The 22931-nt window shown below is 33.9% G+C and overlaps 3 protein-coding genes and 1 pseudogene across 5 annotated transcripts; 3 read left to right on the top strand and 1 right to left on the bottom strand.

Annotated features, from left to right (window-relative positions):
- Positions 1-660: 660 nt before the first annotated feature.
- Positions 661-1360, top strand: LOC128171857 (THAP domain-containing protein 2-like). Its single transcript, XM_052837633.1, has 2 exons — positions 661-1011; positions 1271-1360. The coding sequence occupies exons 1-2, from the start codon at positions 661-663 to the stop codon at positions 1358-1360; spliced, it is 441 nt and encodes a 146-aa protein (XP_052693593.1).
- Positions 1361-1377: 17 nt separating this feature from the next.
- Positions 1378-3572, top strand: LOC128171630 (uncharacterized). Its single transcript, XM_052837412.1, has 6 exons — positions 1378-2148; positions 2269-2452; positions 2543-2788; positions 2874-3045; positions 3135-3286; positions 3385-3572. Exons 1-6 carry the CDS (start codon positions 1453-1455, stop codon positions 3570-3572), a joined length of 1638 nt encoding a protein of 545 aa, XP_052693372.1. The 5' UTR covers positions 1378-1452.
- On the bottom strand, positions 3550-4735 carry LOC128171633 (P2X purinoceptor 7-like; annotated as a pseudogene).
- Positions 4736-7654: 2919 nt separating this feature from the next.
- LOC128170372 (uncharacterized) lies at positions 7655-20147 on the top strand. 3 transcript variants are annotated; one of them, XM_052836148.1, is made up of 4 exons: positions 7655-7680; positions 10737-11352; positions 11445-11492; positions 14645-20147. In XM_052836148.1, the coding sequence occupies exons 2-4, from the start codon at positions 10770-10772 to the stop codon at positions 18829-18831; spliced, it is 4818 nt and encodes a 1605-aa protein (XP_052692108.1). In that variant the 5' UTR covers positions 7655-7680; positions 10737-10769; the 3' UTR covers positions 18832-20147. The 3 variants fall into 3 exon arrangements, with proteins under 3 accessions (XP_052692108.1, XP_052692109.1, XP_052692107.1); XM_052836149.1 differs by lacking the exon at positions 7655-7680 and adding an exon at positions 7720-7799 and having other exon boundaries at positions 11448-11492; XM_052836147.1 differs by lacking the exon at positions 7655-7680 and adding an exon at positions 7720-7799.
- Positions 20148-22931: the final 2784 nt, after the last annotated feature.

Raw genomic sequence — 22931 nt, 5'->3', positions numbered from 1 at the left:
AACTAATCAGCCAGATGATTCTTTATAACTGTTAAGACTTTGGCTCCAGGACAATTCTTCGGCCTCACAAGAAGGTTCAAAGTTTGATGTAGCTTTTTATCCCATAGATAAACAATTATTAAGGATCTTTTTGAGAACTGCAATACTCATCATGTGATATGACTATAAAACAATCCTGTTAGAAAAGGGACTAATGATTATAAACATAAAAAATATCCAGGGGGGAAAATGGATTTTATTTATACAGGATCTACATGTATTGTACATTTCCAGATTGTTTGTATTATGACTCCATTAAGCTGATTTTATCATACCTATTGTTCCTCAGGTGAGCGATGTGGCCCATGGGCCTCTTGTTTGAATGATTAAGCTTATTTAGTGCCGAGTAAAGGACTACCTTAAAGGATTTGTGACACGATTTTGTTAATCTTTTATTTTCCTGTAAAAAATGCTAATGGAGCTGATAAAAAAAGAGATAACCAAGCATTTCTATTAAGCTGTTTGTATATCCCGCGGTGTAGTGCTGATAAGACAGCTGGTCAGAATATGCATAATTCTGAACTGATAAAGAGGCTCTACGTCAGAGGTTCGTCCCAGTTATCAGCATCAGTTCTTTGTTTACAATTGAGATATAGAGGTTACACACATTTTTAATGTATAATGGTCAACTGTGCTGCATTTGGTTGCAACAACAAGGCAGGAAAGGGTAGTGGGCTTAGTTTTTTCCACTTTCCAAAAGATTCTAATTTGAGGAAGCAGTGGATTTATTACTGCAGAAGGAAGGATTTTACACCTGGAGATGGACATAGACTGTGCTCAGTACACTTTTCAAACAAGTGTTATGATCAGGATCCTGAGATGCTGAGTACTCTAGGCCTAGAGTACAGCTTTAGGAAACGTTTAAAACCTGATGCTGTGCCAGATATACCACTTTTGTTTGTTGAAGAACAAGGCAATTCAGAAAAACCTAGTAAAGTGCGAGGAGCATATGCAAAACGGCAGCGAGCAGAGGTAAGTTTTTTAAAGTAAAATTTACACTATAGAAAAATTTGTTTTTCTGTATTACAGTATTTATTCATATTCTTTATTATTATATTTCAAGTCTCTCAATATGCTTTTGGTAAGCATAGATGACAGTTAATATGTGCAACTGAAGCTTTGTTTTTAATACTGATACAGGTTCTAAATGAAGCTTTGAACGAAAGTTTGTCACTCCCATATGATGCTTCTTTGGAAAATATAAGTATAATCCCTGAAACCCTTCCCACAGAACCCTCCAAAGAAACTAGAAACAAAAAAGTTCAGGTTGATATTCACCCTCCTCAACGAACAAGGTCCAATCAGACAGATGAGCGAATAGCTTCATTGAAAGTAAAGCAGAGATCATTTGGCACTCAGACAGATGAAACAATAACCCAAGTTCAATCGATTTCATCATTGTCACACCAAGTTATGGAAGATATTCAAAGTGATGAACCTGAAGATAATGATGAAGATTCAACTGAGGAAGAAGAGGAAGATTCAGACGAGCTTTATCTTCCAGATGACTCTGACCTTGAAGTTGAGGATGACGAGGATGGTGAAGGGGAAGTTCAGACGGCGACTTACAAGTTAAGACAGGATACAGCACCCATGGATGAGAAGCAGTTCTTAGTCAGTGAAACTGCACTAGCTGAATTGTTGTCTGTATGTCGCTACTGTAGTGCAGAATGTACACCTGTTATCAAGTTTTTTAGAGGGACATTCATTTACACATCTTCAAAATGTTTAAATGGGCACGAATTTACTTGGAGTAGTCAACCATGCCACAACACTTTGCCTTGGTCCAATCTTTTCACAGCTACTGCCATACTGACTAGTGGCTGCAATGCTACCAAAGTATTGCAAGTATTTAAGAACATGAACCTACAGATGTTCACTGCTAGGACATACAACAGACTACAGGCATATTATGTTGTACCTTCTGCGACGAAAACCTGGGATTTTGAACAGTCCCAGTTGTTAACAGAAATAAAGGATGGACCAAGCCAAGATGTTGTTGTAGGTGGAGATGCTAGGTGCGACTCACCCGGATACTCTGCTAAATATGGGACATATACAATCATGGATCTGGAAAGGAACAAAATTCTAGATTTTCAGCTTGTTCAGGTAAAACATTCAGATGGCATTTTACCAAAGTTATGCACATTTACTATCATTTTCTAAGATGGAAACAATTTTCTTAAATATACTTTGTATCATATACTTTATGGGTTTTTTTGTTCGCAGAGTAATGAAGTCAAAGGATCATCCCACATGGAACTTGCAGGTTTGAAAAGAGCTATGGGATTTTTAAAAGATCATGTGAACATCAAAACACTAGTCACTGATCGCCATTCCATGGTCAAAAAGTACATGAAAGACTGTCATGCAGAGAAAAATCATTACTTTGATGTCTGGCACATTGCAAAAGGTAATTCAGGTTAATGCATTTCTAAATATATTGCGATTTTCATTAAATTTCTATTTAAATAACCGGCTTCTACTTTTATACTTTACTAAGGTGTATCTAAGAAACTTGAAATAGCATCAAAAAAGGTCAGCGGTGAGCAAATACGACCTTGGATTAAGTCTATTGCTAACCATTGCCACTGGACAGCTTCATCAAGTGAAGATGATGGTGAACTGAAGCAAGCTAAGTGGGCATCTGTTGTCAACCACATTGCCAACAAACATGAAAACCACTCCAGGAAGTACCCTAGATGTGAGCATGCTCCAATCAATGATGAAAGACAATGGATTAAAGAAGGTAATGTTTTCAAAATCAGTTCGGTAAAATCAAATAATTTATACTTGTTGCATTCAAGATTTAACATAATTTTTGTCAACTTCAGGTTCGGTCCCCTACAAGCTGATGAAAGAAATCATTTTGAGCCCTTTCCTTGTAAAGGACATTGCCAAACTTTCACCTACTCACCAAACCTACAGCCTTGAAGTGTTCCACTCCGTGGTGAATCACTATGCACCAAAGAGCACTCATTTCTACTACCCGGCCATGTATGCAAGGTATTCACCAAAATACATTAACATTGCATGATAATTCTATACAGTTGCAAATACAATGTATATCATGCATAGTTTTTTTTTCTCTTAAGATTGAGTGTTGCAGCTCTGCATTTTAATGAAAATAGTGGAAGACAGCAGGCAACTTCCAAATCTGGTGAATTGCAGTATGGAATATCTTATCCGAAAGCAAAAAAGGGATTAGAGGCAGTCGTCAAACCAAAGAAAACACCTCCAACATTTAGTATGTAAATCAGTATTTACATGTACTTTTTAGAATACTATACATGTATTATAAATATCTATAAGTTTTGTTTATTGCATATTTTTTTCATTTTTTAGACTATGTGACAATAATTAAACAAGCTGTTCATGAACGGAGAAGTTCAGAGTGTCCATCATATAGATCAGCTGCACTGGATATTTCTGTCCTAAATGAAGATGTTCCAGTGCCACTCACTCAGAATTTTGAACATTTCGAGAAGGCAGCTTTAATTCGCAGGCATTCATCAAGATATGCAAGAAGATAAATTATGAACACTATAAAAAACTACATTATACAAACAAGATGAAATGTTTAACTATTTATTAATTATAGGACTGATTGTGTGAGATGTGCCTTTTCTGTTTGCTTTTCATCTGGCATATCTAAAACCACAATATTGTTCTGATGGAAATGTCTCTCTTATTTTGGATACCACACATGCAGGTAATATTTTTCTGTTGCTTTTTCCTAAGAAGTGCCATATCCACCTGACAAACCGTCTATAGGCAAGATGTCTGTATACCCTGGAAACAAAAAACATTGAATGTAAAACATATAGAAACTGGGTGTTTTGGTGCACGATTTTTTAATGTCAATGTACATATATTTTCAAAAATTTATAAATTCACAGAACTTACTGGTGAGATGGTTGATTGTCATCGATTGGTCCCACATTTTGTAAATATTCATACATTGAAACGTGTAAAACATGTCGATTTAGACAATTGTCTGTAAATATTGGACTTTCTGTTATGCATTGGTGGGCCCCTGCCTCAACTTCTGCACTAATTGCTGCTATTTCCTGACAACAAATGCACTCTTGTTGAGTTGCCATGGAAATGCAAATGCCACATTCACACCTACAATTAGAAAATAAAATCTTGTTTTATATATTATGTGATTTTCTATAAATTGTTGTCATAATTATAATTTTCTATCTGGATTAAAACTGATGAAAATCAGAATAATTAACTTACCAATTAGTATTGACTTGTCTATCCTGAAAGTCCTCTACATCAGAACTATCATTGTCTGGTGTAGCACTTCTTGGAGTTTCACTAGTGTTAGCCAAAGGTTCAAACTGATACGGTCTAATGTTTTCAGCATCAGAAAGATCAACGTTTGGAATTTCATCTTCCAGTGTTTCCATTATTTTAAACTTGCTTGAATGAATGATTATGCTGTGTGTTTGATAACAGAGAGGAGAGTGATGTTTGATAACAGTGGGGAGAGTGCTGGCGAACCTCTGACGTCATGGCCAGAGCTCATTAACGCTAGCTGCTGGACTCAGCAGGCTGCATTTATCTCTGTGTTATCAGTGAATGCAGTAAAACCTGACCAGTGTTACATTAATTACAGACAGAAACTGATTTATCAGAGATATTTATAGGATATATAAAGTTAATAAAAATTGTGTCACAAATCCTTTAAATAGGAAAACGAGAATAGGGCGAGTTATCTCGCTTGCAACCTGGTGTGCATTCTACTTCAATACTAGGATCTTGCATCAAATGATAAAAAAACCCAGCTATCAATATATATTTTGCTTCATCTTGTTGATATGTATGTAGGCTTTAAGGCTTCGGTCAACAATTTAAATCAGATGATACGTTAAATAGCATTACGAGCAATTCATTTAACACCACCAGGACACCTGTTAAAATAGAAATGGGCTATACAATTGTTCTTTAAATACGTCGGATGTACAATAGAGACGCCATGACCTGAATGTAAAATACAGTCCACAGAACTGTTTAAGTAAATTGGGGGAACATGGCTCAATAAATGTTTATGCTACACAAATGCCAAGAAAAACCTTAAAATGAATGCATGTTTTTATGGTGAACAAATTAGAGTAACCTTAGTTTCCCTTTTATTTTGTAAGCACATTTCTATCTCTCGGGTGATATTTAGGTAATTTAAATACCAACCGGCATTTATTCCTTCCTCGACAACAATTACTCTAGCGTGAATTCTACAAAAAATGAACCCCTAACGCTGTTGTTACCCCTTCCCTTTATATAATCTATAGAAGAAATGGATATAGCCACGGGAACAGATTCATGATGAAACAGTCAAGCATGTGTGCATTGTTGCTACATGTATTTGGTTGAAGCATTTTAATGAAATGCAGCGGAAATACATGGTTTATAAATTTGAGGTATTTTGTATGCATTTATATGTATGGGACACTTGATACGTGCCATCTCCCCGACAAGGTTTATTATTGCGTGTGATCAACAAAAAATATAAACTCCTAGTCCAGCTGAAATTCCTTCTTTACTTCATTTATAAACGAGAGAGAGAGAGGGAGATATTTAACATTTGAAACATTCTTTGCTAAGATATTTATTTTGTATCCTTTCTTTCTCTCAAATTTTATTTAAAACATTTGGAAATCTGATCGTACTTGGTAATCATTTTACAAATTAGTTTGGCATATAAAGCAATTTCCGTGTTTACATATATGATTTCATCAGACCATGCAAGTGTTATACCAGTTCTGTGTAAAAAAAAAAATATAATCTACTTTGTAGACACCTGACACGCATCAATTGTGTAAAGAAATGAATACCTGGTGACTTTAAGTGTTATCTTTTGATCTCGATACTTTTTAAAAATTCCACGTGAATCATTACAACGTAATGCAAAATTTGTAAAACTATGCGTAGTCATTAGATCGTATCAAAGTTGAAACAGTTCGGCAGTTATTCATTTGTGCAAACAATTATTTTTCTGTTCAGACTCACAGTTGTGTATAAAATTATGATTGCTTATTTTTTTTAGGACTTCCAATATTAAGAGAATGTGAGAAAAAGCTTTCAAAAATTGACGATTCTTTCTTTTGTAATCAATGATTGCTTCTGTTGTTAACACAAAAATGGGTATTTAATAATGTCTCATAAAACCAGAGAGGGAAAGAGAGTGTGCTCCTCATTCTCAACCGCTTCACATATTTGTGATAAATTTATATCATCAATTTCGTTAAAAAATTCTAAAAAGTCAGGCACACTAATCTCCATTTCGGCCATTTCGTGTCGGCGGCAAAAACTAACTGCGCACTTTCACAAACCATGTGTTATACAAGGATGGACTTTATGACGTCATAGCGCGTGCGATTATGCAAATTAACCATGACACAAAACATTTACTGATACATTTGTTTCGTTTGTTAAGAATTTATGGATAAAGAGAGGCGGAAAATCCTCGTCGCTCAGCGACTCGGCTGTCCCGCCTCTCTGTACTATAAATACCTTACAAACGCAAAAATGTATTGTAAATATAACTTATGACATCAACTTTGCATACTTTTAGAGTAAATCAAGTTTTTTTAAAGTACCTTTCGTCATCAGATTGTTGCTAATGTAAGGGTTTCGTGATAAAAGTTCGACATTTACAGAGTTTGGTTTCATGTCTAGAATTTTATAACACTTTGCTGTTAATTTTTCAGATGTGCGAAATAAATTAAGGAAAAATATTAAATACTATCCCGAGTGATATTGTGTTAAGTTGAACATTTGTAGTTGGTTTTTGATGCAACTGAACACGCACGATTTTTAATTTGATCTCCATGTTCACGGGACAATTCGGTGTGTCTAAGTTTAATATAACATGCCGATTTACAATGTTGATATGGCTGTAACGGTTAAGGTAGAGTTAGGCTTGCATGAATAAATGTAGATTTAAATATTTTATAATGACTTACAATAAAACGTATTCCATCACAACTTTCATGATATAACTCGCGGTGGACCAAATCTGTAAGTCTTTCGTTTAAACATTCACGGGATACACATACGCCATTCTTTTTGTCCACTGAAATGTAACTTAATTGTAATATAAAGCTGACATGAATTTATAATAGTATTTGTTCGCCATAATAGTTACAATCGCATCATCAGCTGTCACTGGGCTATACATACCGGTCAAGAAAGGTACGGTCGTTTGCTTTTGAGGCATTCAAGTGACACGGATATCTAAACAGCCAATAAATAGCTAGATAAATTCCAGATGGCGGTACATTTTGCATTCTTAGGCAGAGGTTACTAATATATATATATTTTTATAATGGGATAATATATCGCCAGGTACCTGTTTTAACATGTATGTTATCTTAGGTTAAAATTGTTGTATAAACGAAACTTAAACTACTTTTACTTGTGAAAAAAGCAACCCATCATAATGATATTTTACAATTTACTAGACTATTGCCACCGACCGTATTAACATTTTAGCTCATATCCGCACGGATGCATTGCATATAACAGTCTATTTTGATTGGTTGTTTAACAATACATTATATAAAGGGCGTATACAAACCACAGAGATAACCTTTTATTATTGACGCCGCTTACTCGGATAAAGTCATGCAGGTAAGTTCGGCATTTAGGAGTAAATGCCTAACTTGATGGAAAAAAGTTGCACAGCGGAACTAACAGTTTGGAAAAAGAATATTCTTTTTTGTTTAAACACACATGTAATCGGAAATAATGTAAGTACTTGGTGATTGTTACAACAGTTTTACAGTGATATTCAAAGCTTTATGTAAATACCGGTAATATCTTTTTTGCATTTGTTAATCGAAAACCGTAAAATAATTGAACACTTTTGAATATGAAACGGTAATGTATATGTATTTTGTTTGTCTGTTTTTATGCTGATTATTTTTTACATTGCTAGAAATGAATACGCGTTTGTTGTTATCTAAGTTCCTCTTGCACTGTCAATACACGTTATTTGTGAGTTTCTTATAAACAAAGGTTATCTCATATTGTGGGAACACAAATTGATGTAGTGGCACACCTTAAAGCTTCAAGTGTTAAGACCCAGATTCTTATAAATTTGTCAGTTACCGATTTAAAGCTTGACGATCCATTGCATGCAAAATAGAATACAGAGCGCTAAGTCAAAATGAATTAAATGAACACAAAACATAATATGTATGAAACGTAGTTATACATCAAGTCTCAGATGTGTTTAATAGGATTAAATTACATAAGGAATAAGGAATCATTCTTTGAGTATTATGAGGTGATAATTTTGGTAGGGGCGTGATCAAATCCAATAAAGCCCGAAGGGCTTTATGATAGATTTGATCACGCCCCGAAGTCGATGACCAAAACAATGCACTTTGGTATAACCTCGGTTATTGAGGAATATTTACACTTGCAAAACATAGGCGTCGGAACCCCGGGGGGGGGGGGGGGGCTTAACCCCCATTTTTTTTGCAAAATAAGACCTAATTATTAGGCACATAGCATCATAGAGGGTTCAGCCCCCCCCCCCCCCCCCCCCTCACACACACACACACACTTTTCCTCGCTGGAGGTATAATAGTTCCTTAAAAGATTGAATTATTGAGAAGTTTTCTTTTGGAAGGTAAGAAATTTTTATTTTGGAACTTAAGGTATACTGAAGATTAGTTAACACTCCCCCCCCCCCCCCCATCCAGCCACTTTGAATTTGCTTCCGACGCCAGTGCAAAATAGAATACAAAATGTTTCCCTTATATAAAACTATTTGCTGTTTGCTGACACATAATGTCATAATACCAGACAGGGTCAAGAGGTCAGAGTTGCGCATTAATAATCTAGGTCACTACTTTTTCTACGCAGCACTGTTAAGGCTTACTTTGTGGTCGCGCCTACCAGAAAGTACGGGAAATGTTAACTATGACATCACACAAAAAACAAGTCGTCAAAAATGCTAATAAATAAAGTAATTTCCGATTGCTATGGGTACAAAAACATTAAACTACATTAAAAATTACCTATGCGTGCAACTGTGTAGTCAGATAAGTCCATCAACGATAAATATAAACAACAGACTGATCGCAGTGCACTTGTCGATGTGACGTCATATTGTAAATTTTGACGCATATTATGTGTAAAAAGAGGCGGATCAATCAATTTTTTAACTTGATAAAATGCATTTTATAATTGAACGGAGGATAATCATTAAAACAATTTTTATACCATTAAATTCTGTCTACTATGCTTGTTTTTATTCGGCATGAAATTATTTTTTAGAGCTTGTATTATTTCTTTCATGGAGTGTTTAATGTACAAGTTCGATGTGTTTGACACCGGGAAGCCTATCTAAATCCGCTTTTTACAAGGGCATACACTTAACAGATCATTTCTATTTTTTGGATAAATTAAGGGCATGTTAAATTTATTAAAAAGTGCTGCTGCTTCAAAGAAATCTACAGAATGAATGAATATATAAATAAAATATAAAGCGAAGGTCATATAAATCCAACAGGAGCTCTTTTCATTGATATTTATTCTCATAAAAGATGAATTCTATACAAAGCAGCAGCACTTTTCAAAACCTACCAGAAAAGTAAGATTTAAATTAACGTTTAAAATCTTAACTCAAATAAGGGTGTGCCCTTGTAATATTGAAATTTGTTTATGACCTCCATTCGCGAAAATTATCAACAAATATCACGTGATTATCAATTCTGGGGACCACACTAAGTGTCATACAAAGTAGCATTTACTATACAGATTCAGTTAATATCACATTTAATTTATACCATGAGAAAATAACTTTACATAAATATTTTGTAGTAATGGATGCATCGTTTTATGAACGCTTAAATCCGCTGAAATTTTCATAGTAAGCCTTAACAGTGCTGCGTATGTACCTAAACTAACCGAGTTACGCTAAAAGACACCTATATTATAATGAAAATATTGTATACATGTTGACATAGAAGGGGGGGGGATGCATTTTTATCCGATGAAATTCCTAATGCCCATGAATCTGATTCTGCGATAGAATCTCCGCTGAAGATGCTTCAGTAATAAATAGACTTTAACAAAGCTTTCCATCTGTTTTCAAATTTCCGACCGCACCGTGACTTCAACGTGAGTTGTGCTATTCCGCTAAGTTTCAATAATTTCAAATATACAGGTGAATTTTCTTTACTATTTCGCTTTATTAAAAAAGTATTGTCTTGTCAAAGTAGTGTCATATTTCTTTATTACATGTATGATAATCAAGTACTTGCAACATTATTGAACAATTTTTGGTTGCGTTATTTTAATCGAAACGGCTTTCAAGGTCACCAAAAAAGAAAGTATTGAGCAAAAATATTGTCATAATTTGCAATAATTAAAATATAACAAATAAAGTATAATTTTTGGATGTGTATCGAGATATCAATACGGTTTGGTTGGTGATTGAATCTTCAATAAAACCCGAAGATTTGACCCAAATTCGGGCTTTATGGAAGACTAAATCACAAACCATACCGTATTTATATCCCGATATACATTAATTTTTTCTAAATGATGTTCCGATGTTTATGAGTTTTGTAATTAAACCATCATTTTAGCCCACACACCCCTTAATATTAATTAAGTTATTATATAAATTATAATTAATATAATGATTATAATATATATATATTTGTTTTTAGAATTCCTTGAATTGTTCCTTATAAGGACGAAACATGTCTAATTCAAAGTTCAAACTAACCGGAGAGAACACTAACCTGGCCCGTGTGGCCCAAATGATACTGGGTCCATGCACAAACGTACTACGTGATGTTCTTGGGAAGGAAATCCACCCGGCCGATCTGGAGAAAAAAGTCAGAGGTTATATTGTTAATACAAAGAAACCTCAGATCAACAAACAACAAGAGGCACTTGTCTACGGTCACGATTACTCAAAATTCGATGTTACATTAATGTACTTTCTATTACGGAATATGTGCTCGATTCAACCACATTCAAACAAATGGGGAAACAACCCACATCCCGGAGATAGAAGTGTGTCAGCAAACATTGAACGGATTCGACTGATAAGAAATGAATATGGACATAATTCAGAAACATCTATGTCCGATACGGACTTTAACAATAAATACCAAGGTATTATAGACATTGTTCAAGAGTTGGAGAACTACTTAGGTAGTTCCACTGAATACCAGGACGAGGTGAAGGAACTTGAAACTTGTCCAATGGATCCAACTCAAAGCGAGAAAAATATAAAGGAGTTACTTGACCTCCATGAAAAAATCAAAGATATTGCAGGTATTTTTCTTTTCCCATTTAAAAAAGCAAAGAAGATATTTGTCGAGACATTAAACAACACTAATCCTCAATACATAATTTTATTTTTACAGCAGATGTCAAAGAAATGAAGAACACAGTTGTCCCTCGGAATATAAAGGGTAAGGCTGTCTCTATAATGAACATTATTAAATTGAATTTATTATTTATCTTGATATTGACCACGTCAACTTCCAGTGAACGTTTTTCAAAATTTTACTCGTTGTGTCAATTAGTGGTATAACATGAGTTCTCTCGATCTTTTTTCATCTGTAACAATTGACATGAGTATATATATATATATATATATATATATATATATATATATATATATATATATATATATATATATATATATATATATATACACCCCCTTTCGGCTAGGACTGACAGTTTCGGTTAGTCATGACCACCTGTGCTGATCATGAGTGTAGATTTAGTAATTAAATTCGAAAGCTGTATTTTAGTATCAAAGACAATATCAAAACTGCCAAACTGTTCATCACAACGTTGAGGGATACGGCTTACAGTCCCCCGCATCACCACATAGCATGAGTAAAAACATTAGCATAGGTTAAAGGTTGTCAGAAAACATGTAGTTTGTGACTAGCATGCAATTACAAAGCTACAGTACCCGCAACGTTATTTTTTACAATCCTATCTTATCGTATCGTGCGTGTATACTGTTCTATCGTGCGTTAATTCTATCCTATCTTGCGTGTATACTGTTCTATCGTGCGTTAATCCTATCCTATCGTGCGTTAATCCTATCAGGTTGATCGTTTAATTTTAACGATTCTTCCGTTTATCCTTTCGTGTTAATCGTTTCGTGCCTTTTCATAAGCAAGTAAATTTATTACTAAGTTGCAACTCGTTCGGTGCGCCGTATAAGAATATCTATCGAACAAGAATTGTAAAATCTTATCCAACATTTCGTCAGGATACTAATTTTTAAATTTTTTAGATCAAAATTAACCATTATTATATGTAAATCATATCTGTTAACATTGAAAATGAAAAACGAAGTTCTTAGGAACAAGGTAACATATTTACCTGTATATCGATTATATTTAATCGTACGCAGAGTGTATACCTGCGTAAACATTAACTTTTACGCAATATAATTTTGTTGCATCATATTTTTCAGAAACAAAACTATTAATGATATAATTTATATTTAATTAAAACTCGAGTTGTATTTTGAACCCGTTATTTTCTGTGTGATATGAAATTGTCTCGGCAATCAGCTAGGGTGTGTGGTAATAAAAACAATGTTAACAAATCGTACGCGGAATGTGTATCTGCGTAAATATTTATTTAACTTGTCTGTAATAATTTGTTTTTAATGCACCATTTTCTTATACAGAAAGAAATATATTTGTGATAGATTTTTTATTTTCTTTATACAAGAGTTGGATTTATATAATTAACGAGGCCGAGTACAGAACGAGTACGCACGCTTTCGCGCAGCGTTTCATTTGTATTGTGACGTCATCTTTTTGCTTTGTTGACGCTTTTCAACTGCAGATATTCAGCGAAATTTGTTGAAAATAGCTCGTTTGATGCGTAAAATTGATATTATATTGTGGAATAAACTTAAATGTCTCGAAGTAAAAGCTATATTTGGGCTCAGGTCGAAAACGTGAAGAGGATTCAGCAAGCCTAGCCCTCTGTCATGTTTTCTTAACCCGCCTAAATATAGCTTTATTCATATATTTCAAGACAGTAACCATGTATTTTATATTAATGACCCTTAATATGTGATGTTATATATTTATTTATTACTTAAATATGTCTGAATGTTTTAATAATACTATAAAGATCACGATTTCCGCCTTTGTTAAATAAAAAATAGCCATAATCTGACAAATCTGGGAAATTGCGCATACAAAAAAAAACTTTGATAAGACCCCTGGAACAAACCAAGTGGTAAAAAGGTTTTTTTATTTGACCATTTGATGCTTTTTAGCAATAACTTTAATATGTAGAACAGAAAAAGAAATCCTTAGGGCAGAAGTTTATAAAAAAAAATGTAAAAAATGTGCAAAATTGATACATTTCAAGCAAAATCCCATAGGGTCCTATGTTTAAAATTAGCAAACATTGAGATGACCCTTTAAACAAACGGTGTGGTAAATGTCTTAATTGTTTTTATCTTAAAATAATAACTATATCAGTAGAAATTCATGTAAAAAATTTCATTCAAAAATCTAGGGCAGAGCAAATTAGACCCGGCCGCGTTAAACCCGCTATTTTCCGAGTGATTTATCTCGGGCTGAAATATTCGCGGCGATCGCCTAGGGTGTTCGGTAATGAAAACAATTTTAACAAAACAGAAAATTTATTGATCATTAAAGCTCATAATTTTAGTTTTAAAAAAAATAACTGGTCATTTTTTTATACATTCTATAAATAATGCAGCGATGATTAACAACTCGGCAATTGTTACTAAAATGAAATTCCATGTAAATCTTTATTTGTATGTGTTTTCTCTCAAATTCTGCCATTATCAGTTTGTTCGTAAATATCGTTTAAAGCGATCATACGTTTATCATGAACATCGTTTATCCTTTCCTATCGTGTATCAATCCTATCATATCGTGCGTGTATACTGTTCTATCGTGCGTTAATCCTATCCTTTCGTGCGTGTATACTGTTCTATCGTGCGTTAATTCTATCCTATCGTGCGTGAATCCTATCCTATCGTTTATCTTGTAAATAATAACGTTGCGGGTACTGTATATAGAGTCTACAATTATGATAAGTATGGTTCTCTTGGTAGATCGTACTACTGCGCATTTGAACTAAAACTGTACTTTCCAAAAGAGTGATTAACATATTAATAATTGCGCAGCTTGTACACAATTGTTTACGTTTTCATTTAATAGTACCTATCAAGGTCTCTTGTACAGTATTTGTATATCGCAAATGCTTAAATTTTAAACACACTATTTGTGAAGGCATGTCATATCGTGGGATATATTTATGTACCAATTGGACGTCAACTACCTTTTAAATGGCGACTATGTTTATTTTTAGCCAAAATTTTCAAAAAAAATTTCGTCAAAGATTTCTCGGCAACAATTTTTTGCAGATGCTTGATATTATAACTCACTATTTGTTTAGGCATGCCATATTGTGGGATATATTTTTGTATAAATTAGTTGCCAACTTTCTGTTCAATGTCCACTTTGCTTATTTTGCATATTCACATCAGAGCGGGGGTATTACTAGTTAGCATTGGCTCAGATATCTAGTTGTTTATCTTTTTCAGCTATGTATGAAATAGACATTTCTAATTGGAAAGTGGATGTCACGTTCTTTGTGGAGACTCATAGCTTTCAGGCAATGCTAGATGCAGTTAGGAAACAGTCGTATGTAACGTTTGTTGGTGTCCCTGGCTCAGGAAAGACATTTACTGCCCGTCACATCGCCCTAACACTGCAGGAGGAGGAAGGGTATGATATCTTGCCGATAAAAGACATAAAGGACATAGAGACGTTCTGTGATCCACATTATCCACAGGTGTTTATTGTTGATGATGCTGTAGGTGTGTTTGGGTTTGACATGGGCGAATTAAACAAATTAAATAGGTATAAAGATAGACTTATTAAACCTACAATAGAAAAAACAAAGATTCTTATGACATGTCGGGAAACAGTTTTTAGACATGATGCTTTGTCAGATATTTTTTTGTCGAAAAAGGAAAACGTAATTATGTTACATAGTGATGAATACGCTTTAAACGATGAAGACAAATACAAATTACTTTTTAAATACAGTTTGGATAAGGATTTGTTACCTCAGTATCATTTATCTCACACGTCTAGCATGTTTCCATACATATGTAAAATGGTTTCAAAAAAAGAAGAATGGAGAAGTAAAGGATCAAAGTTCTTCATAACACCAGTCCCGTGCATATTGGAGATACTAAGCGATATGAGAGTAAGAAACAGAATTCAATACTCTGTTTTAGTTTTACTGATGATCAATGAAAATAAATTGTCAGAAAAAGATTTCGACAACGAAGACAGACATTTCAATGAAAAGAAGCGTGAAGTTCTTAAGATGTGTAAAGTAAGTACTACAACAGACTGTTTTGAATTTACTAGTGCTTTGAATGAAATGGAAGGCACCTTCACACAGAAATGCGCTGATAAGTTTACATTTGGTCACGACTCCATGTTTGAAATAGTTGCACATCATTTTGGGAGTCAATTTCCACAGCTTATTTTACAACACCTGAGTAGTGCATACATTGCTAATTATATAAAACTGGATGACTGCAAAAGGAAAAGAGAAAGTGAAAGCCAGGCTCAAGAGACAGATAATGATATTGCTCATAGCAATACAATTGTTGGAGAAGATAGTAATTTCGATTTATTTATAAGATTACAGGAGTGTCATCATCCATATTTTGCTGAAAGATTGTTTCAAGATGTAGAGAATGGAGGTTTGCTCAGTGTGTTTATGAATGAAGATTTAAAACGCCCCCTCGTGCTTCAAAGATTTTTAGCCGTGATGAAGAGCAAATCTTATGATGATTTGAAATCCGTATTTCTTTTAAAGACAAAAAATAAAGAAAGAATTTCCTATGACTTTGACTTCAAGAATTTATTTGGAATTTTTCTAATTGACGTTAGAGGTCTTTTAACTGAAAATATATGTCAAAAATGTAACCACTCTTTAGTAAGAGGAATTTCCTTTGTTATCTTGAATGGACACAGCGAAATCTTGCAGTTCGTAATAAAACAGATTATCGATAATAAAGGAAATACCGATGAACTTTTTCATTCAGAAGTTCACGAGGACAAAGATAGCATAGATTATGCATTATTGAATGCTTATTGTGATAATGTTACAGAATTCTTTTTCAATGGTAAAAAGATGAAGAGACACAATGTGTTAAATAATGAAACGGACACCGAGTCGGTGATACTCGAACAACTTCGCCTGATTCTTCTTGGTTGCTGTTCTGGTGATAGGTTAACTATCCAAACATTACTCAAGTACGTTGACAAAAATATTCTTGACACGTCAAATGAATTTAGAGAAAAACAAACTTATAATTTTATAAAAAGGCCAATACTCTTTGCTTGTGAAAATGGACTTTTGATGATCGCAAAAGAATTACTGAATGCAAGCTCTTCTGTAAACATGGACGATAAATTCGGTACTCCACTGACCGTTGCGTGCAATTATAAGTATTTAGATATTGTGAAGCTTTTAATCGAACGTGGAGCTGATGTGAACCAAATATGTGGTTCCGATTCACCATTGATGGCTGCATGCAGAAATATGAACAGAAATGATAGTGAACGATTGAAATTAATTGAATATTTAATAAAACATGGAGCTGATGTTAATAAAAAAATTGGATGTAAATATCCCGACACGCCACTAGACACCACTGAATTTGATGTTGCCATGTTGCTGTTGTTCAACGGTGGGAGCATTGTGTTCGATATGGAAAAGGAATTGATAATTGCATGTCGTAATGGATGGACTGATGATGTGGTGGAATTAATAAACGAAAATGTGGATGTGAATGCAAAGGAATTCGGTGATCGATACAGAAAAAAATTTGAATGCGTTAGACATGGATGCATATTTTCAAGACCTGTAATTGAGGCATGTAAAGAGGGACATCTGAAAATTGTTAAATTGTTGCTTAGATATGGGGCTGATGTTAATCTTGAAGATATTACACCTGATTCTGGCTATAAATCTCCACTGCATGCTGCATGTGAAGGTGGCCATTTAGATATCGTTCGTGAGTTATTACAAACTATTGTCATTAAATATGAGGACTTGGAAGATTTCTTTACTATTGCCTGTAACAAAGGTCATGAAAGTGTTGTTTTTGTGCTGTTAGAAGAAATAAAAAAATATGTTGCAGTCAATGCTAATATTAATTACAGTCTGGACTTGTTCGAACATGCAATTCGTCGTTTAAATGTTGTAGAAGAATTGTTAAAATTAGACATCATATTTCAAAAAACTAAAGCATTTGTTTATATTAAACATGCTTTCCGTTTTAATGAATTAAGCGTTGTGAAAAAGATCATTGAAAAGACAACACATTGCATATGCAACGTAAAATGCACACCACTTTTAACTGCATGTGAAAATGGAAATACGAGTGAAGTGTCACATTTACTGGAAGCGACTTCTAATGTCAATGAACAAGGTGTCTTTGAAACTCCATTGACGGTGGCTTGTAGACATGGACACGCTGCAATAGTTAAGATGTTGTTAAAAATGAATGCTGATGTCAATCTCTCTGATTGCGTCGGTACACCTCTCACAGCTGCCTGTAGACATGGTCATTTAATTGTTGTTGAGTTGTTAATAAAAGCTGGTGCTGATGTAGATAAGTTTAGCCAGTATGACAGCCCACTTACTGCAGCGTGTAGACAAAACCATTTAAGGATAGTGAAAACGCTGCTAGAGGCTGGAGCTAAAATAGATCAACGCGATTATTATTGTACACCGCTTGCAGCTGCAATTGAATGTGGAAATGGTAATGTCGTTGAAGAATTGATACAAATGGGTGCTGACATACACTTAAAAATGAACAATAAAACTCCACTCACTGCTGCATGCGAATATGGATTTGCAGATGTAGTCAAAAATATCATAAAGGGCAGAGGTGGACTGACTGTAAGCGAACCTAATCAAAATTTGCCTTTTCATGATAATCTATTTAGAACTAGATGCGAAAACGGACTATCAAATTTTCTTGATGGGATGATGAATATGGCTAATTATTTTAGAGATTGTGCGGGATGCCAGTTAACAATAGCGTGTAGAAAAGGAGATTTGAGTGTCGTCAAAACGTTAATACAGTCAGGAGCCGATGTCAATGCAGCAGATATAATGTTTCATTCTCCATTAGCAGCTGCATGTCAAAATGGACATTTGCGTGTTGTCCAAGAGTTGATAAAAGCTGGAAATTATGTCGATAATCCAAAAGAGTTGTGTCTGCCATTGAATGTTGCATGTAAACATGGACATCTGGATGTTGTTTTTGAATTGATTAAGTCCAAACCTGAAATAAATATGCAATCTGAGAAATCTACACCACTTATCGAGGCATGTGCGAATGGTCATTTGAATGTAGTAGTAGAATTATTAAAGGTGGGTGCTGCTGTTAATCAAGACGGTGGAGCTAAAACACCACTTATTGCCGCATGTAAAAATGGATGCACCGATTTAGTTCGAGAATTGCTGAATGCAGGTGCTAAGATTGATACGCAAATTGAAAATACAACACCATTTTTGACTGCATGTGCATTTGGATCGACGCGAGTTGTAAGGGAGTTGATAAACGCGGGAGCGAATGTTAATCAACGTATTGGAAACAGAACACCTTTAATAAATGCATTTTTTGTTAACAACAATAACCGCATATGTAAAGAGTTGTTAAACGTGATGCTGTGTCGGTCTAGAAGAACATAGGTGAAACAATAACAGTTCATGATGGCAATGCATCTATGATAAAACACTGGATGAATCATTAATGGTGTTTAATAAAACACTGGTAACAAAATGGCACATTGATCAAAGTTTTGTGTTTTTATTTTTTTATAAATAATTTTAAAAGATTACTGATACCATTAAATCGAATATCATCTTGTTTAAAATTCCGAATTTTTTTAACGATTTGCTTAGACGAAATATAAAAGCATACCGAAGTGTTCATGGCTCTAAGTATATGCACATCAAGTACCTACGTTTTATATTACATTAATTTTGAGATGTTTTTGCTCCTGGGGTATGGTTTAGGCTGAAAAAATAAAGCTTACATTGGTGTGCCTATATGAGATCCCCGTACCTACAGATCTATGTATGGGCTGTGATAATTATGTAGTGAACAGTTCAGATATACATTATAATTTCGTGGTTTTTTTATGATTCAAATATACAAAGAATCAATATATGTATAGTAGTATTGTTTTATTAATGCTTTTTTGTATGTATTGTATTGTATTATGTAAGAGACAAATATTTTAATAATGGTTTTTCACATGCAATAATTTTGAGAGTTTCATCGAAGATATATAATATTGTACATTCGATTAGATTTTTCTGCTCGCATGAAATTCAAATTATTTTGCCTGGCTTGTTTATTATACATATACGACTTCATAATTGCAAACCGCAATTTTTATGTCGATGTCAACAATTTCGTCAAAATATGTTCCTCAAATATGCTGCTATTTTTTAAAAAAAATCTTCCGATGATTGCTTGAAAATAAATACTGTTTCAATTGTTTTACTACTTGTTTTCATTGATCTTTTACGGATTTAAAATCATACAAGACAATATTTTGGAATTCACCCATTTGAAGAAAACCCCTTTTTAATTAAATCATTTAATTTTAACTTTCTTTATTTTTAGTGTATTCTGGTGTTTCTGGATAAATTATTGAAAGACCTTGTGGAAAATAATTAGATAACTGTGTCTGTTTGGTTTGTTTTTTTTCCTTGGTTAATTACAAAACTGCCAATAATGATAACTGAACACAATTTTATGTGTAGCAGAGATTTTGGCGTCATATTTAAAATATTGACCACTGTTACCTCAGAATGAAACTGCATACCATACCACTTTTGACATTAAAACATGTTTATTTCAGTTCCTCTCTTATTGATTTTCTCACATTTAATCCATTTTATTATAAGTACGAGTACTAGGAAAGTTTTACGTTGAAAAAATGAATTTTGTTTTTTAAACACATTATCTTATGATAAAAAAACCTTATACGTTTGCATATTCGATAATCAATTTTTGCCCAGAATCGGATAGGTCTCCTTTTCTCTGAAAAGTGAAATCAATTCAACAAGTGATCTAGTTTGAAAATTACACGTAAAAATATATTTGCTGGTCGAATGTAAAAGTACAATTTACAAGTACAATGGTATTATTAAATGCATTTAAACTTACTTTTAGTGTTGATCTTGTAAGAAAGGTTGCGCGTCCAGTAAAAATATTTTTCCGGTCATCTCGAATTCCATACTCTGATTTTGCAACTTTTAATGCTGCTGCCGGTATATGTTTGCTGTCCAGGATAGCATTTGTACCATGCTGACTATGTCCAGGAAATGGACATTGCTTTTAAAATGGCATAATTAAAAATACCGGTTTTACGAACACTAGTAGCACCAGCAAAACTTTTTGAACTCGGCATTCTCAGTAGTGTCACTGAAGAAGTTTCAAAGCGCATTCTACATGTACTAATGTAGTCCGAAACCAGGGATATCACGTGAAAAACGTAAGCACTGCTTCGGTTTCAATAGAATATAACTCTACATTGACAATGGGGTATTTAAAAGTGTGATATAAGGACTACTTACCAATATTTTATTTTAAAATGTGAGCATAGAAATGAAAGATCAGACATAATTTTAACAGTTATATCATAAATTCTGAGAAATAATTGAAAACTAGATGCTGTCGTTAGACAGTAATACCCGCACCATGTGTTTGCCCCTAAATAACACTGTTTTGTACCAGTTTAATTAAAAATGAAGGCCACATGCAAGCTCCGGTAATACATTTAAAAATTATATTTTTCATAACTATATCATAAGAAGGATGAGATCCCTTCCCATATGACAATACACATGAGCAGCACTTTATGTGCAATTTGGGGTTGAACTGTTTGCAGTGAATTTTCAGTTAATCAATAATCTTAACATTTCATGTCATAGAGAGTATAATGGTCTATATAATTATTACAAACAAAATATTAAAAATCAAATTATGCCCCCTCCCCGTGGCGGTTGCCGGTTTTAGATTTGCTTCTGTGTGCCTACATGTACATTATCGTGTGCACAGATTTAGAGAAGGGGTGGGAGTGAGGAGTCCAGACCCCCCCCCCCCCCCCCCAATGAAAATTCATTTATATCAATAGTAAAATTACCAAAAATACACCTTGGACCCCAATGCTCTAACAGACATGTAAACGCTCTAACCCATTGCGCTTCAATGTTAGGTAACATTATTTGGGGGGTAAATATTTAACTAATATTTAATATACTTTATTGTTTATCTCAATAGGATGTATACATCACAATATGCAGGTGTCCTGCACCACCTTAAAGCTGTTATTTACCTAATAAAAAAGTGCAAGTGGATTTGAAGAATAGGTCATAAAAATACATGCATGTTATAAATCTGATCTTTGTCTGAAGTTACGTACACAACACAGGTCTGCGGGTCTCATTAGCGGGTACTAGTTTTACCCAGCTCTTCGATTAGATGGGTTCACGTGTATACATACATGTATGTGTTTTCCATATTGAGAAAAGGATTAGTTATGATCAGCTGAAGGAATTCATTATTGTGTTTTAATTGGATTATCATTATGATGTTGACCAATATAGGTAAGCATAATACATGTAGTAGCAGTAGCACAATATAATGAGATGCCAGCATACATACGTTCTACTTTCACTTTCTAGATGTGTTCTTCCTTTGACAGCATACTGTATCATCAACTTTTAATATTTAAATAAGCTTATCATCGTTACCTATCCCATCGCATTTGTAAAGTTTCTGTAATTTTAATTGCAAAAGTTATTTTTTTTTTTCATTTGTCAGACTTGCACTATTGAGTTGACCCTATATTGACCTCGTATTAACAATTTCGTAATAAATTTGTGTATAACATGTAAGTAAGTGTAGACACTTATCATTTTTATCTGAGTTATAATAGGAAGGAAGGAGTATTTCTTAATGTATTATAATGCATCAATTACATGACCTTATGGGACTGTTCAGACACCACGAAAAAGGAAAATACAAAATATCTTCTAATGTCATTATGATGCATCATATGGTGTAAAGTACATTAATGACCCCAGGTGTTGTCTTTAACACCCCCCCCCCCCCCCCCGCCTATAGGAAATGATGATACACTGTATATTTTGTTAACTTCTGAGATCTGAGCAAATGGAATAAAAATATCCCTGCTAAATGCAAACAATGTAACGAAATTGAAAATTCAAAACATCTTATTTTTGATTGTGTAAATGTAGTAAAAATTTGGAAAGTGGCCAGCGAGTGCTTAAATTTTGATATTAATTGGAAGCATATTGTTTTGGGGTTCTTCCTGGAAGAAACACAAGTCACCAAATTATATAATTATTTTTTGTCATTTATTGCATATAGAATATACAAATGTAAAATGTATTGTAGACTTGAAAATTTACCCGAATCAATTTTATTGATAAAAAACTCATTCAAAGAGTATATTACGACACACTGTGCAGTTCTGACAATGCTAAAAAATACAAAAGAAAATGAGCTTTTTCAACTGTTGATATCTAAACTTTGATATTTGTTATTCTTTTCAAAACAATAATATACCCGATACACATAGGGACTGTCTATGCGTATTAGCGCTTTACCCGGGGACGTAGTGATGGACTGTATGCATATGTGTGTGTTATGTCCACCGGGTAAGCCAGGGGTTCAACTTATTTTTACTACGTATACCAATGAATGTAACACATTTCAATATATGCATGTATGATTATGTTTTCGGACGATA

This window comes from Crassostrea angulata, chromosome 2 (genome assembly GCF_025612915.1).
Source record: "Crassostrea angulata isolate pt1a10 chromosome 2, ASM2561291v2, whole genome shotgun sequence".
Taxonomy (NCBI): Eukaryota; Metazoa; Mollusca; class Bivalvia; order Ostreida; family Ostreidae; genus Magallana; species Magallana angulata.
This window is presented reverse-complemented; position numbering and strand designations above follow the sequence as displayed.

Coding starts and splice junctions, on each gene's coding strand:
- LOC128170372 (XM_052836148.1), top strand. CDS start 10,770: ATGTCTAATTCAAAGTTCAAACTAACCGGAGAGAACACTAACCTGGCC. Junction 11,353..11,444: donor AAAAATCAAAGATATTGCAG/GTATTTTTCTTT, acceptor TTATTTTTACAG/CAGATGTCAAAGAAATGAAG. Junction 11,493..14,644: donor TGTCCCTCGGAATATAAAGG/GTAAGGCTGTCT, acceptor TATCTTTTTCAG/CTATGTATGAAATAGACATT.
- LOC128171857 (XM_052837633.1), top strand. CDS start 661: ATGGTCAACTGTGCTGCATTTGGTTGCAACAACAAGGCAGGAAAGGGT. Junction 1,012..1,270: donor CAAAACGGCAGCGAGCAGAG/GTAAGTTTTTTA, acceptor CCCTTCCCACAG/AACCCTCCAAAGAAACTAGA.
- LOC128171630 (XM_052837412.1), top strand. CDS start 1,453: ATGGAAGATATTCAAAGTGATGAACCTGAAGATAATGATGAAGATTCA. Junction 2,149..2,268: donor TAGATTTTCAGCTTGTTCAG/GTAAAACATTCA, acceptor TTTTGTTCGCAG/AGTAATGAAGTCAAAGGATC. Junction 2,453..2,542: donor TGTCTGGCACATTGCAAAAG/GTAATTCAGGTT, acceptor TACTTTACTAAG/GTGTATCTAAGAAACTTGAA.